Source organism: Vanellus vanellus, assembly GCF_965231255.1.
Source record: "Vanellus vanellus genome assembly, chromosome: 2".
Classification (NCBI taxonomy): Eukaryota; Metazoa; Chordata; class Aves; order Charadriiformes; family Charadriidae; genus Vanellus; species Vanellus vanellus.
This window is the reverse complement of record NC_138906.1, coordinates 58,809,128-58,823,142: the sequence shown is the minus strand read 5'-3', so window position 1 is coordinate 58,823,142 and position 14,015 is coordinate 58,809,128. Positions and strand designations below refer to the sequence as shown.

The 14,015-nt window shown below is 39.9% G+C and overlaps 1 protein-coding gene across 2 annotated transcripts in view; it reads left to right on the top strand.

Annotated features, from left to right (window-relative positions):
* PDE1C (phosphodiesterase 1C) overlaps nt 1-14,015 on the top strand; it is a gene marked incomplete at both ends in the record, with an annotated part of 391,441 nt that overhangs the window by 224,287 nt on the left and 153,139 nt on the right. For both annotated transcript variants that reach the window (XM_082479397.1, XM_082479398.1), the window contains one exon: nt 13,692-13,805. In XM_082479397.1, the coding sequence (XP_082335523.1) occupies nt 13,692-13,805 (114 nt within the window). The remainder of the gene's footprint in view (nt 1-13,691; nt 13,806-14,015) is intronic.

Below are 14,015 nucleotides of genomic sequence, written 5' to 3'. Positions count from 1 at the left end.
ATTTTGGGCCATGTTAGATCCAGTTAATTCCATACAAGAATATTACTCTACTGTTAAAGTTAGGGATTTTTGAGGGATGACTGAAGTCTGCTGGGAAACATCAGAATTTTCATACCCCAAACCTGGAAGTTCTTCCTGTTCTGGTCAAAGACCAACATCTTCTCCTGACAGTACTGCTACAGTCTAGAGCCCGGCTCACGTTAACTCACGGTTACAAAAATGCCTTTGTAGGCTGAAAGCCAGGTGCTAATGATCTGTGTTTCCCTTACTTGCCATTCAAGGTTCAAAATGCATTTTTAAAAGTTCTTAAAACTTAAGTTTTAACTTTTCTTAAGTTCTTTTATTGGCACCTTAGAATAATTCTTCGCTAGCAGTGATTTGTGTCAGTAACACTGCATTTAACCAGTGCTTAACTAAACTGTTTTATCCTCACTGAGGTAAGTTTTGGCTTAATTATGGTGTCTTGTGTTCTGGTTTGCCACAAATGTAGATGAGACGTTTTCAGTGTTCACATTAAATTGGAGGAGTTTATTGTGCAAAACAAATACAGAGAGACCCTACACAGCTTGAGCTCTAGCTTTGTTTATATGTTTTATGGTGGGACAGAATGTGTAAACATCATTCCAGATGCTCATCCAAACCTTACTGAAAAACTCTGAGAGCATGGGTCCTGTTCAGATCTGCCGTTGCCACCTCTGACTTGAGGTGTTTATGAGTTGGTGTGCTTAGCATGCATGGGGTGTGGCAGAGGAGGTTGGAATGATGACCACTGGTAGCATAAACTGGACAAGACTGGGAAAAGGCAAGCTGGTTATGACTTCAAAAGTTTTGGTCTATTAGATGATTCAAATGATCTTTGATAATGCAGTAACTTGCACAAATTTCCTATTCACTGTGATGCTCAGCATGATTGTTTTGAAACAACAGGCTGTCCCAATATACATCCCTTACCTTTCCTCTGATGATACCACACTGTTGCCATTTGACACAGTATTTGTGGAGCTTTTCCTCTTCATTAATGGACAGAAGGTCCTCAGAAGCTTTTTAGCTAGAGTGCACCTCTTAGCATCCGTGTTGTGGCTATCTAAGTGCTGTATCATCTAAGGAAGTGGATGGCAAAATACAACAGCTTTGGGCAGCTTCAGTATCTGTTTGTCCCTTTTTGCTTTATTGATGATGTTGTGCAATCTTATTGACATAATTCAGAAATAGGCCTCAGGAAGGTCAAGCAAAGCAAATCACTGAGATGCCGCTAGTGAAATTTCAACTAGTCATGGTGGAGCAGAAGCTGAGGATGAGGGAGGAAAACAGGCAGGAAAGGGAAGGATAGGCAGAAACAAGATAGTATTGGTGCCAGGACTTCAAACTAGTCCATATTTATTGTGCCTGTTTAGCAATATTTGAGGAATGAAAATTTACCAAGGAAAATATGAAAACATTTATCTGCAAAAGGATCATTTGGGAGCTAATACTTCCTTCTGTCAGAACCTGAGGCAGGAGGACATTTGGGTATTGTGAGCAGTGAGTACAGCTCAAGAGTTCAATGCCTCTACAGCAGGAGAGCAAAGGTAATTGGTCTGCACATATCTGCAACCCAATGACACTCCCACATGGCATGTGGAATCCAACAGTGCATGCAGGGAATGGAGATGGGAGACACATGACCTTGTAAACACAATAATAATATGCATAAGAAGTTTATTTTAATAAATGATCTTTACAAGTTTCCTGTTGTTCTTTGTTGCATCTTTTTCTCATTTATCACTATTCTAAGACATTTTTAGTGCTGCTCCTCTTTCTAACCTTGGGTTATTTCAAACAGATGTTTTTGAATTGCTTTGTTTGTGTCCCATTGAGCGTGTGCAGGAAATCTCAGGCAATTTTTTTTTCTTCTTACATGAACAGCCATGAATGAAAAGCATTTCCTACAATTTACCATTTTTTCAGCTGCACACAACTTTCTTTTCACAATTTTCAGTGCGAACTTTCCATTGCATCATTTCTACCTGCTATTCTATTTCGTAGTACAATGAACAAGCCATCAATTTCAAAAGTTTCTTTTCCCCCAAGAGCTCATTTCCCAATCATGCTCTCCAAATTTGGCTAAGTGCACTTTTGACCCATCAGGTCACAGAGTATGTATTTCATGGAATCTTGATGTTTTTCCGTAACATTTGCAATTGGTAATTTGCACCAGCTGGAGCAGCCATTCTCACTCCATTTTTATGGCTCGGAAAAGGAGAAGTGAGTTATTGCGTTAAAACAAGGACATAAGATTCCACCAAGCAAAAGTGCATGGTGTTTTCTTAGGATGGACTTCTTGGGATGCTTGCATAACCTTTTTGAGTTCGTCTCTAAATACGGCATGGAGTCGTGGAGAAATGAGCACGGCTCAGAAGTTTCCTTTCATCTGAACTTACTTTAACCATCAGTGCTGCAGTGGCCAGATTGTGGTTTTGGGATAAGTCCAGTTCCTGTGCATATTAGGAATCATACAGGTGTGAAAGGCTAGTAGTGGTTACCCATGACACACCTGGATATATTAGCTAGGCTGGTAATTAAATTAGACAAGGAAGCAGTCTGCGGTGCAAAGTCCAAACTAGCAAGGTGTCAAAGCCTACTGTATTGAGAACTATTCTGAATCTTTTGCATTCCAAAAAAACATGACTGGGACCCTATCTGAATTATTTTTTGTTACTATTTGTGACTTGGCAACCTCAAGCTTTCCTTTTGTAATGGCCTCTTCTTGCCGTTTCTCTCCAGACTATGGTTCTCCTGAATAGTGCCCAGGTTGTTAAAAATTCCTGGCATGGCAAATATCTAGCTCAACACCTTCATCACGTGCAGCTAAAAGTTGGCAACAGCCTTGGTTTTCCAGCCTTTATCAAAAGACAAGGGAATGTTTACTGCTGACTTTGGGAATGCTTCCCTTAAAATAAAGATAATTAAGGGTAGCAAGAATTGGCTTATTTTGCAGTATAGACTGGCCAACCTGCAGCTGCCAAGAGGGAAATGATTTTGCAGTTTAATGCAAACTTTGTGGGCTTTAGGAGAACAACAGCTTGTTTTTAACAATATTTGTTGAAAGGGTAAATTATATATTGAGAAAAGGCATGCTAAGTATCTGAGCCAACAAATGCACATGCTGGTATTGCCAGAGAAGTGTGGTGAACTCCTGAAGTTTGAGTGATTTCTTTGGGCTACAAAAAGCGCATAGCTGAGCTTTAATATGGTGACAAGTAAAATTTTAGGACTGCCCAGCTTATTTTTCTGATTTTTAGACCAACGAATTAGCTGCGTAAATAATTTCAATCAATTAGCTCTGTAATATTCCTGGTAAGTATGTTGTCCTGAATGGAAATCAGAGGCAGAAAAGTGAGGATCCACATCTTAAACATATGTTAAAGCCTCAGTGCCTGGGTATCCAAAATCTACCAAGGAAGGGTATAAGCCTGTAAATGTAAAGGAAATGGTTGAAGTCTTTAACCAGAAATTTGAGTATTTTCCATTTATGCCAATTTAGAATAAAACATGATTTATCAATGAGTTACCTCTGATCACAGCAAAAACTAAAATTCACAGCTGTGTAAAATTATTGTTCATGAGAAAATGCTTTGTAAATACGGATTTATATATAGCACAAAATCTTTGGCTAATATCACTTGGCCTGATTCTAGTGGGGTCAGTGACAATGACTTCAAGAGCGTGCAGCTGTCTTACTGATCTAGAGGAACTTAGACATCTGTTAAAGTAAGCAGAAGTTTGCCAAACCCAGCAAAGAATGTTTAGGTCATATGGGAATTTGCCATTGACCTGTGCCTGTCCCTTACCATAGCTGATGGGATATAGGAGTTGTAGTCTTCACCTGGGTCTCAGGAGTGCTGATGGCTGAAGGTGGTCTGAAAGGAAGCAGCCTGGGAACCACTTTTCCTGCCTTTGCTTACTGGGCATTTCTGAAGACCAGGTGTGGGCATATTCCTGCTTGAACTTCAGGGTGTGTGTGGACTCTGATCTCCACTTGCCTAACTGCCCTGTGGGTTCCTAAAAGCTGCTCTGGAATGTAATTGATTTTAGGAACTGGAAAGAATGAGATAATTGCAGACTTTCCACCCATGGATATTTTAATGGTAACAGATGGGGGAGAACTAAGGTTACAATGAAATATTTTCAAATTATCTGTTGAACTTCTCCCTGATCTCTGCAGTGAGCATTAAGTAAAGAGCCAGTGTGGAGCACTGACATTCAGATCTGCACAAAGCAATCTGCTAGCATCATTTGGAAGAATGACCTTGTTCAAGGACCCAGAAATGTGATAATTGTGGTTTCAAAGAAAAAGATTCCGTCTGTGTAAAACAAAGGGGAATGCGTCATTGGATGCATCAACACTAAACTGACAGTATGTGTTAGTTGCCTCAAACGCAAATTTGGATAGTTCATTTCAGGTACCTATTTTTAAAGATGCAAATTAAAATTTGCTAGATTTGTGGCTGACGTCTTATAACTGAGGTCGTTTTTTGTAAAAGGCACTGGTGATTTGGAAAAGCTTAATTCCATGAGGCTTTATTTGCTGGTTTTGGATCTCATTTTCAACAAATTCAGTGATCCTGCGGTTTCCCCCAAAATCTAAGTCATGCTAGCATCCCAAAAAGTAGTCATCTGCCAAAAGGAAAGCTTACTTTTGGAAACACCAGTTAGAAGTTTTGAAAACAGAATATAGCAGCCTTTCTTTCTCTCCCACATCTGAAATCTACCCTTGTTCAGTTCTCAATTTATTCAGTGGGAAGAATCATCTAACTTCATCTTAGCTGTCTGAAACCACAATGACTGCCCAAGCCCATCTTTAAGCTCGTTTCTGTCATTAATGGGGGAAGGAAGGCACATCAAAAAGACAGTGCACCCTTTCCTGAGGAAATATATGACAAGCAACTTTTGAAGGTGATTCATCCTGGCTATCCATGTCCAGTGACTTCCATGAGCATCTGTGTGCCTGATTTCTATAAAAGGTTATGGTAGGTTAGGTGATTGACTTGAATAAAAAAAAGACCAATAGAATCATTATGGCTGGAAAAGACCTTTAAGATCATCAAGTACAACTGTTATCTGCCTCTACCAGGCCCACTTCTAAACCATGTCCCTGAGCACCATATCTAGGTGGCTTTTAAATACATCTAAGGATAGTGATTCAACCACTTCCCTGGGCAGCCTGTTTCAGTCTTTGATAACCCTTTCAGTGTAGAAATTTTTCCTAACGTCTAACCTAAACCTTCCCTGGTGCAACTTGAGGCCATTTTCTCTTGTCCTATTGGTTGGAAATTATGAGAAGAGACCAACACCCACCTCAATACAACCTCCTTTCAGGTAGTTGTAGAGAGCAATAAGGTCTTCCCTCAGCCTCCTTTTCTTCAGACTAAACAACCCCAAGTTCCTCAGCTGTTCCTTATAAGACTTATTCTAGAGACCCTTCACCAGCTTCATTGCCCTTCTCTGGACCCTCTCCATGAGAGCCCCATGACCAAGACTTCTAATGACCTCATCACCAAAGACACCAAAAATTTGCCCATATTAAGGCTTTTTACAGCTTATATTTTCTGACTCAGTTCCCAAAGTTCAGAACCTGAGAATGGGGAGGGTGTTTGCACATAAGAAGTGAGTATGCCTTTTAGCAATTTTCAGTAGCAGGAGATGGAGATGAGGGTAATTCAAAGGACTTGGTGCTGAGGAATTGCTTGGGCTGTTGTTTTATTGAAAATCCTCCAGTAAGCCGAAGTTTGCTAATGTTTTGGACGCAGAACTTCTCTTCTTGTAATAGACGTGAAAGAATTTATGACAGTGAAGTAAAAATATAAACTGTATATGATTTCACTTATCACAGAATCACAGAATTTTCAGAGTTGGAAGGGACCTCTAGAGATCATCTAGTCCAACTCCCCTGCTAAAGCAGGATTGCCCAGAGCACAGTACTCAGGACTGCATCCAGATGGGTCTTGAAAATCTCCAGAGAAGGGGACTCCGTTAGTAATCTGTTAGTAATTTGTATATCTATTAGTTGGCTAATGTGGTCAAAAGCTTATTTGACTTAAGGTGAGTTGAAAAAAGCCGTTCACCATCCTGCCAAAGCCACTGAACTTATCATTGTTGCATTTTCATGGTTCTAAATAATACAAAATTAATTGATTGCTTAATTTTTTATTTTTTTTTTTTTTTTTATTCAAAGAAAGGAGGATATTTCAGGCAACATGAGGATGGCAAAACATTACTTGGGGAATTGCTTCTAATTTCTTCCAATGAAAAATGCCAGTATAGTGCAGTACTCTGGGTTTCAGTGATTGCTCCTTGCAAAGACATGTTTTTTCTTCCTCTGGATGTTGTCGCTTGCATTTTTCCATACAAAAGCAGTAACAGAAGACAACTATCCGGCCTAACACAAATCCATCGGGTCACAGGCTACCAGTTACTCTATTCTCAGCTGTGTTTTGAGGATTACTGCTGTAGCTGGCTTTTTAGGTCATGTCTTTTCCTCAGTGGTTCACACGTGCTATAGATGCAGAGACTTAGAGTAAGATGTGGCATACTGTGGAATGAATCATACCTGCTGACTGTTGTGAAAAGACATGGTGAGCTCCTGGATTACTTTCTGTGTGTGCTGCACCCCTCCCACCAACCCACTACTTGAATGGAGCATCAAAGGGTCCGCTGTGCAAACTGTGGAGGCATCTGTCCACCCAGCTGACTGAAACTACTGCATACGTGCATTATGCCGCCTAACCGCGTGCAATCTGCTCTGGATACTTTTGGGCAGTGTTAAATATCCTGTGCATTTGCTTTGCTGTTTCTTTTCACCCCAGCAGGCAGTTGGATACTGTCACGGGGCATCTGACAGACCTTCTATGCGCTCGTTGCTTAGCTGGTCTACACATGCTCTCTAACCCCGATGTGTCCACAGAATATCAGTTTTATTGAGTTTGTACATTATAGTGAGATAGCAGATACACCCCTATGTCTGCGTAGCAATTCTTGAATGAAAATATAGTTCACTGAGCAGTGAACATCTGTTTCTCAAACTTATTAATGAATTTCCTAACAGTAATTATGGTGGTTTTCCAGAGTAGGGCAAGGAACGTACTGTAGATCAGAAAGCTGTCTTTCAGTTCAGCAGATGTTTGTCTTTCCAGCCTGTCAGAGCAGCCCTTGGTCTTTTTCTGTGGGTAAACTGAAGCTGACATTTATGCAATCAGGTCTACTTCTGATTATTATTGTTCTGTTAATTTCTAAAGCTTGTGGTTGATTTGATTTATTTATTTTGATTTTTTTAAAAAAAAAGCAATTTGAGCTATCAAAAGAATGTTATCACAAATGAGTTGTCTTTGAAGTCATCCTCTTGGGTTTTCATTACATAAGGGTAATTTGACTAACAAAAGCCACATAAACACAGACTGATAGCAGAAGGTGCCTCTTATTCATGCCCCCAGAGCCAGAGTGGCAAGGATTTGCTGAAGCTGAAAGTGTTCCTCACTAGTGTCTAATTGTAATGATGTTCTTTTTGTCTGCAGAAAGCTCATGAAGGACCTTATTGTAACTGGGATCAATTGTGTGCCAGTTTTTGCTCGTGAACCTCTGTGATGAACAGGACTGTTAGTAGTGTCTTTTATTGAAGCTAATGCTGACAGTTTTTTTTGGGAAAATTTGTATATCTAAGCATTAATCATGGCGAGATTATTAGAAATGTTTTCTTATATGGATGTAGCAGCTTGCATTCTTACCCAATATGAGGTTGAGACACCTTTTCCAAGTATTGCCCACTTCCATTGAAAGTTGGTGACATTTGAGACTGAAGGAAATGCCTGAACAGCACATAGTTACTTCACAAGAATAGGGAGAGGCCGTAAGAGCAAACCTGATTTCTTACAGAACATGTTACAGGATCCTTTATGTTTACAGGGAACCACCAAACTGTTTGCTCATGGAGTGCAGTGTCAGAATTACACTGAATGCTATGGGATATTGTCTGCTTAAGGAAACTTTGACTTAAAATTTAAAAATTGGTTCCAAAGCTTTGGGAACTTCAGGAATAGCAAGAACAGATTCTCTCCTGGGATATGAAACCAGCATTCAGGTTGTGAAACTTGATGTTTTGTTGCTACATACACCTATTTTTGTTAGATGTCCATAAAATTCGGTTCTCTGTACAAAACTTTCTTGTACCGTGTGTCTTGGGGTCCATCAGTAAAAGCTGGTACATCAGTAAAACTCTCACAAAAGAGTTGAAGAGGGACATTCTCATGTATAACTGTAGCTGTGGAATGATTTAGCATTATGAAAAGGTTTTCTCTGTTTGTGTGTATGAAGTACGTACGTCTGTGGAAGGAAGTAAAAATGATACATCTTTTCTGGGGTTATTGCAGCAGGAAGCCAGTAACTCATTTTAGCTAGCTGTGTCACTATTAGTGAGGGTGGCAGAAGTTCTAATGTTGCTCAAATCTCTTAAGATTTTTCAGAACATTTTCATACTTTGCAGAAAGATAAAACAAAAGCTTTTCTTGGTGTGACGTGGACCACATCTACCTTCCACTCCTCCTCCTCCTCATATGGGAGACAGGAAGCTTTGAATAATTTCTTCCAACCTGTATCTGTAGCAAACCTTTGAACTCACAACCCAGGCAAACAATCCACTCATGAAGATATTCTGGTCTAGGGTACAAGTCCTTTTTCCCACAGAGCTGTTCTTTAGGACTGACCTATCAAAGATGATTCCCTCAGTCCATCACCTGAGCTCTGGGATCTCCGATCTCAGTATGTGTTGAAAGGGACCAAGCAACAGTCACTTCAGCCCAGAGTTCCCCTCTCTGGTGAGGGCCTTTGCTATGTGGACAAGGCTTAGTTTTGATAAGAAATTCCACTGCAGGCTTTCTTAGTGAAACTTCTATCAGAGTTAGCAGAGGCTTGTGAATAGCTTTTGATCTTGAATTAGTGACAATTGATGAAAGGCCATTGTCTCAAGAAGGTACTTAACCTGCTCTAGCAGCGCTGTGTTCAATAGCTTGCCTTCTTTTCCCAGCTATAATAAAAAAAAAAAATCTGTCTGCTTTCAGTCTTTGCTTTCTACAAACCTCACCTGTCAGGTAGTAGGCTATCATGGTTGAAGCAACGTATTAATCAGGTTCAGCTGTCAATATCAAACTGTTTATCAGTTAATATGCAAGAGCAAAACTGGGATAAATATTCCATCCCTGGTAACATGTAATGATGTTAGAATTTTTATTTTATTTTTTAAAAAATGTTTAATGTACATTCAAAGTAGTTTTTTCCTCGGATGGCCCAATGGTATGAAAATGATTCTTGGAGAAAATGATTGAGTTGTACTGTTGAAAAGATGTGGTGAGTCACAGTCGTAAGCTTTGAAAATAAATGCAGAGACTAGCCACACAGCTTTGCAAACTTTACATCGGTTGAAGGAGCTTGCCCCAAGTATTCAGACAATACGTGTGCTTTGCATGTTAATTGAAGCTGACTGGTATCCAGACTGCGGTGGTGTTAATCTTCTCTGCAGTGATATGCAATGCTATTTTTAAAAAAATTCGACAGCGTAAAAGCAAGCCCTCTGGCTAAGGAGATAAATATTTGTACACAAATACTGTTTTATTTATAACAGAGAGGAGAATGCTTGGAGCAGTTACTCAGAAATTTTACATTTCAAGAACACGCTGAAAACAGCTTCACTTTTTCCTGTTACGCAGTTTGGATCTAGAGTGGCTTTGGGTCTTTGAGCTGTGTAGCTTTCATGGACTGAGTTCAGTGGCCCAGTTTCTAGTCATTTGCTTTCTTTCTCCCTGAATCCTATGACAGATAGTACTTTAGGGAAACATTAAAAAGAGCAGGAGCGGTGCTGCGGAACAGCGTACACTTCGGATAACTTCTCACGTTCGCTGAGGACCCAACCCGCCTGCTCTACACAAATGTATTGCTTTGCTGAATTCAGTGGGATTGTTTGCAGATACTCTCAGGGTTTTTTACAGTGGATGCATACAGATATTTTCCTTGGAAGGACAGCGTGGGAGACCATATTCTGGAAGTGATCTAGCCCCCTTTCCAAGATTTTGCACCTACTGGAGCTCCCTGTGTGGTCAGAGGAAGTTAAAATGCATAGCATAGCTCTGGACTAGGCTTTTTCCTTTGGGTAGTTAAGGGATTATTCCAAGGACTAAAATGTGAAATAACTACATAGAACAAAGGTTCTCAGACTTTTTCCATAATATTTGGCACGCGTTCACAGAGAATTTGCAGACTGGAGGAATAGCTTCCCTTGGAAATCTCATTAAAAAAGGCATTAGCTGTATCTTAATATAATTAAACAACTAGATTTAGAGCTAATATTGTGTGACCAACCAGTTCTTTGTAAGTGCTGTGCTGATGACTCTAATCTGAAAAACTCTTGGCTGACCTACAGCCTGGTTTGCCTGTGGCATGTGCCGTGGTCTTAAGACAGCTTAATATTAGAAATGGTTAACACCAACCTTCTGGTCTGGGATCTCCTTATGGACAGGAAATTGGCTGCTTCTCCTACAACTAGGTCCATGGGCTTCAGTGGAACTGGGTCTGGTAGATCTGTGCAAATTTTCAGTTCTGAACTTGAAAGGAAAAGGAGAAAAAAAAGAAACGGTGAAAATTTAGGTTTTATCAGTCTATAATGAACTTAGAACAGAACAAAACATGCTTTGGTTAAGAAAAGCGTTTTGTTCGTACAAAACATGCAGTTACAATAAAAGCAAAGTAAATGACCGACTGAGTTCCTTAAACTGATTCTGATCATTATATCAGTGTCTTTCTTTTATTCAGTAGCCTGACAGACTCCGCATTTTCCTGTGAAACAGTGCGTGTGACCAAACCCTACTCACCTGCTGCAATGACTAGTCTGTGGGGCAAAGATGGGGAAGTCAGCATCTTGCCCTCCACTTCCGTTGCTTTAATACAAGCTCCTAAAAATAAAACGTGTTAAATGTTTGTGGTAGTGCTGTTATTTCAGTCAAAATGGTTTGGTGAATTTGATTGCATTCCGGAATTACTTCAGCCACCCTGAAACAGAATTTTTCAGCTAATAAATTTGTCTGGATGCCCTTCAGTGGCACAGCCTGGCCTTAACTGTATGGTTGCAGTTAGGACTGTTTCAAAAAGCATAGAGGTACATGGAATGCAGTAAAGACAAACTATCATCGGTCTCTTACTTAGTAAAGGTAACTGGCAGCAGCTGCTGTGACTCAATGAATCAGAAGTACTTATAGATAATGGATGGTAAGACAAAGACGATGTAATTTTTTTTCACATGAGAGCGGCTGATCGTGTGACAAGGTTTTATTATAACAACTGTACTTCTGTTTTTCCAAATGATTGATGCACGTAGTGCTCTGCATAATCTCTTTCGATGATGAATGTTGGTGCCATGAAGCAACCGTTACTCACTGTGCTATTATTGAACATGAATTTTGAATGACTTGTGGCATAGAGCTGCCGGGTATTTCAATCAATGAAGTAAAAGTCAGGAAGAGCCAAAGATAATGTTCCTCCTTCAATATTAACTCCTGTGGCTTGTGTACAAACAACGTTTCTGGTAACTAGTGAAGGAGGTCACATCTCTGGACTCCCCATACACAGGATGAAGGAAGGGGGAGCCGTATGAACTAATGCTTACTGTTTTCTTTTTTTCTCTTCCTCCCCTCCTGCGTTGGTAAGAAAAGCTGGGAATGGGTAGGAGGGATCAGTGGTTTGGCTCTAGTGAGGAGGTTGAATTCATCTTCCACGTGTGCTGCCCGAGGCTGGAATCAACCTGAAAGGTGGGGGAGCACCTTTCCTAGCTCTGCTCATCAAACACAACGTGTTGCTGCTCACACCTGGGAGTGCAGTTACACAGGAGAGGGGTATGGGAGCACTGAACCATGTTTCTCAATGAATTCATGGGGCTGAGGTTGCTCCATGGATTCCCCAAGCTGGCTTTCAGGACTGGAGGGAAACATGCTGGCATAGTTGAATGCTCTCCACCTGGCTTACAGAGATAAGGAGAGTTCTGTTTGTTTTATTTGTACATCACCGACCTTCCCATCTCCATTCTCACATCAGGAATGAAATATTGAAAATTTTGTTTTTCGACTGCCAACAAGCAGATGAGTTAATCCTCCTGGAGAGGTTCCAACCTCTTGCTCAAGATTCTTTGTAAAGTTAAATATGTAGCTGTGTGTCAGCAGTACCACTGTGAGTAGGAGTGGCATTTATGTGATCTAGCCAGAGGAACGTTCGATATGTTTTATGATTTTTGTTCCCTACAGCCTCACTGTTTATGTGAGGAAGGAAGGGGGGGGGAAGGAAACCCAACTGGAAAGAGCTGTTGGGACAGTGCGCACAGGCAGACTGACCGTTTCTCAGCTCTGCCGTGAAATACAGCCCCATGGAGTCTTGACTTCTCCTGAAAGTGCTAATGCTACAGGGGCATTGTGATTGCAAGGGAATGCAGATACTCACTTCATTTTAAGAACTTCATGTATGTGTCTGTTGTAGGAGGTTGGGCTCCCAATACGGTTAATAAAGTGAGAGTAGGCACCTATATTGGGCTCTAGATCTGAATTTCCTTGTGGAAAAGTTCTTTTTTCTCCATGGCCTATAGAAAAAGCTGAGGAAGAGTAGTCTGCTAAGTAGAAGACAAAGTATAGATGACATGATGACTACATTTTTGCATCTTGAACAGGACAAATTAACAACTAGTGATTTCTGCTACACTGTTAAATGTAAATTTGAGTGTTTATTTAACTGCTGTTTAACAAGGATGAAGATATTCACAAAAATGTTTTAACATGTCAACTCTTTATTCCATTGTCCTTTTAAATGAATACTTTTCTTCTTCTAATTGTAAGCATGTGTATTCTTGGATTGTTTAAAATATTTGCATTTTACTCTTTACTTTTACAATTTCTTCTTCTCTTTCTGCCCTGTTTTGTTTTTCTAATTTGCCACAGAAAGTAGAGTAAAGGGGAGGAAAAGGCAAAAGAAAATTACACAAATATATTCATTTTCTTTAACACAGGAGTCATTCTCAACACAAATCTTTGTTTTCAGAAAGATTGTTATCCCCCCAGTAATAACAATAACTTGATAAAAAAACTTCCATGAGTTTTGTTTAATATAGATGGGACAGTCTGAGGGTGACCTCATGATCTAATGAAAATCATAGTATTTCCTAATCTTGCATAGTATTTCTGCAATAGCATGTCTAAATATACTCTAATACAATTTTGCATAAGCATACACCAATCATCATAAATGGCTGACACTTGTCAACAGAAGCTACTCAAGAAGTTAATTCCTTACTTATGGCTGGAATGAAATTGCCCTCTCTTAGCTGCTGTGTTAAATTCTGAGTGATTTCTATTTTGACTTATTTCAGTATGAGTAGGGGACAGTCATAACTTGTTGACTTATTTGAGCCTAAATATAATGTGATGTTTGCCTGGCATCATTGTGACTGATCTTTGAAAAGTGATTTTTGTTAATTTCTTGCATTTGGCTTAAAGAATCTTGTAGACTTCCAAAAGTTTTCACCTGCCAATCATGTGTGCTAGGTCTCATGCTGGATCCAGTTTTGAACTGACACTTACTCTCAAACCTATTTCTCTCTGTACTAATCAGATTTCTGTTTTCCTTTTCTCTAGGTTGCGGTCTTTGGTAAAGCAGTTAGAGAGGGGGGAAGCTTCAGTTGTAGACCTAAAGAAGAATTTGGAATATGCTGCGACTGTTCTTGAATCAGTATACATTGACGAAACTAGGTGAGTTAACTGCAGCCATCAATACTCTTTTTATATCTAGTACGAACAACACAAAATTGTAATTTACACTTCAGCTGGGAAATTTGTTTTAGCCACGTTTTATTACTCACAGACATTATGTTTTTAATCATTAAAATATCATAGTCTGTGTAGAGCAGATCTTCAATCCTCGGTCTAAAAGCTGCTTTAAGTTTCATGGAGCAGGGGAGG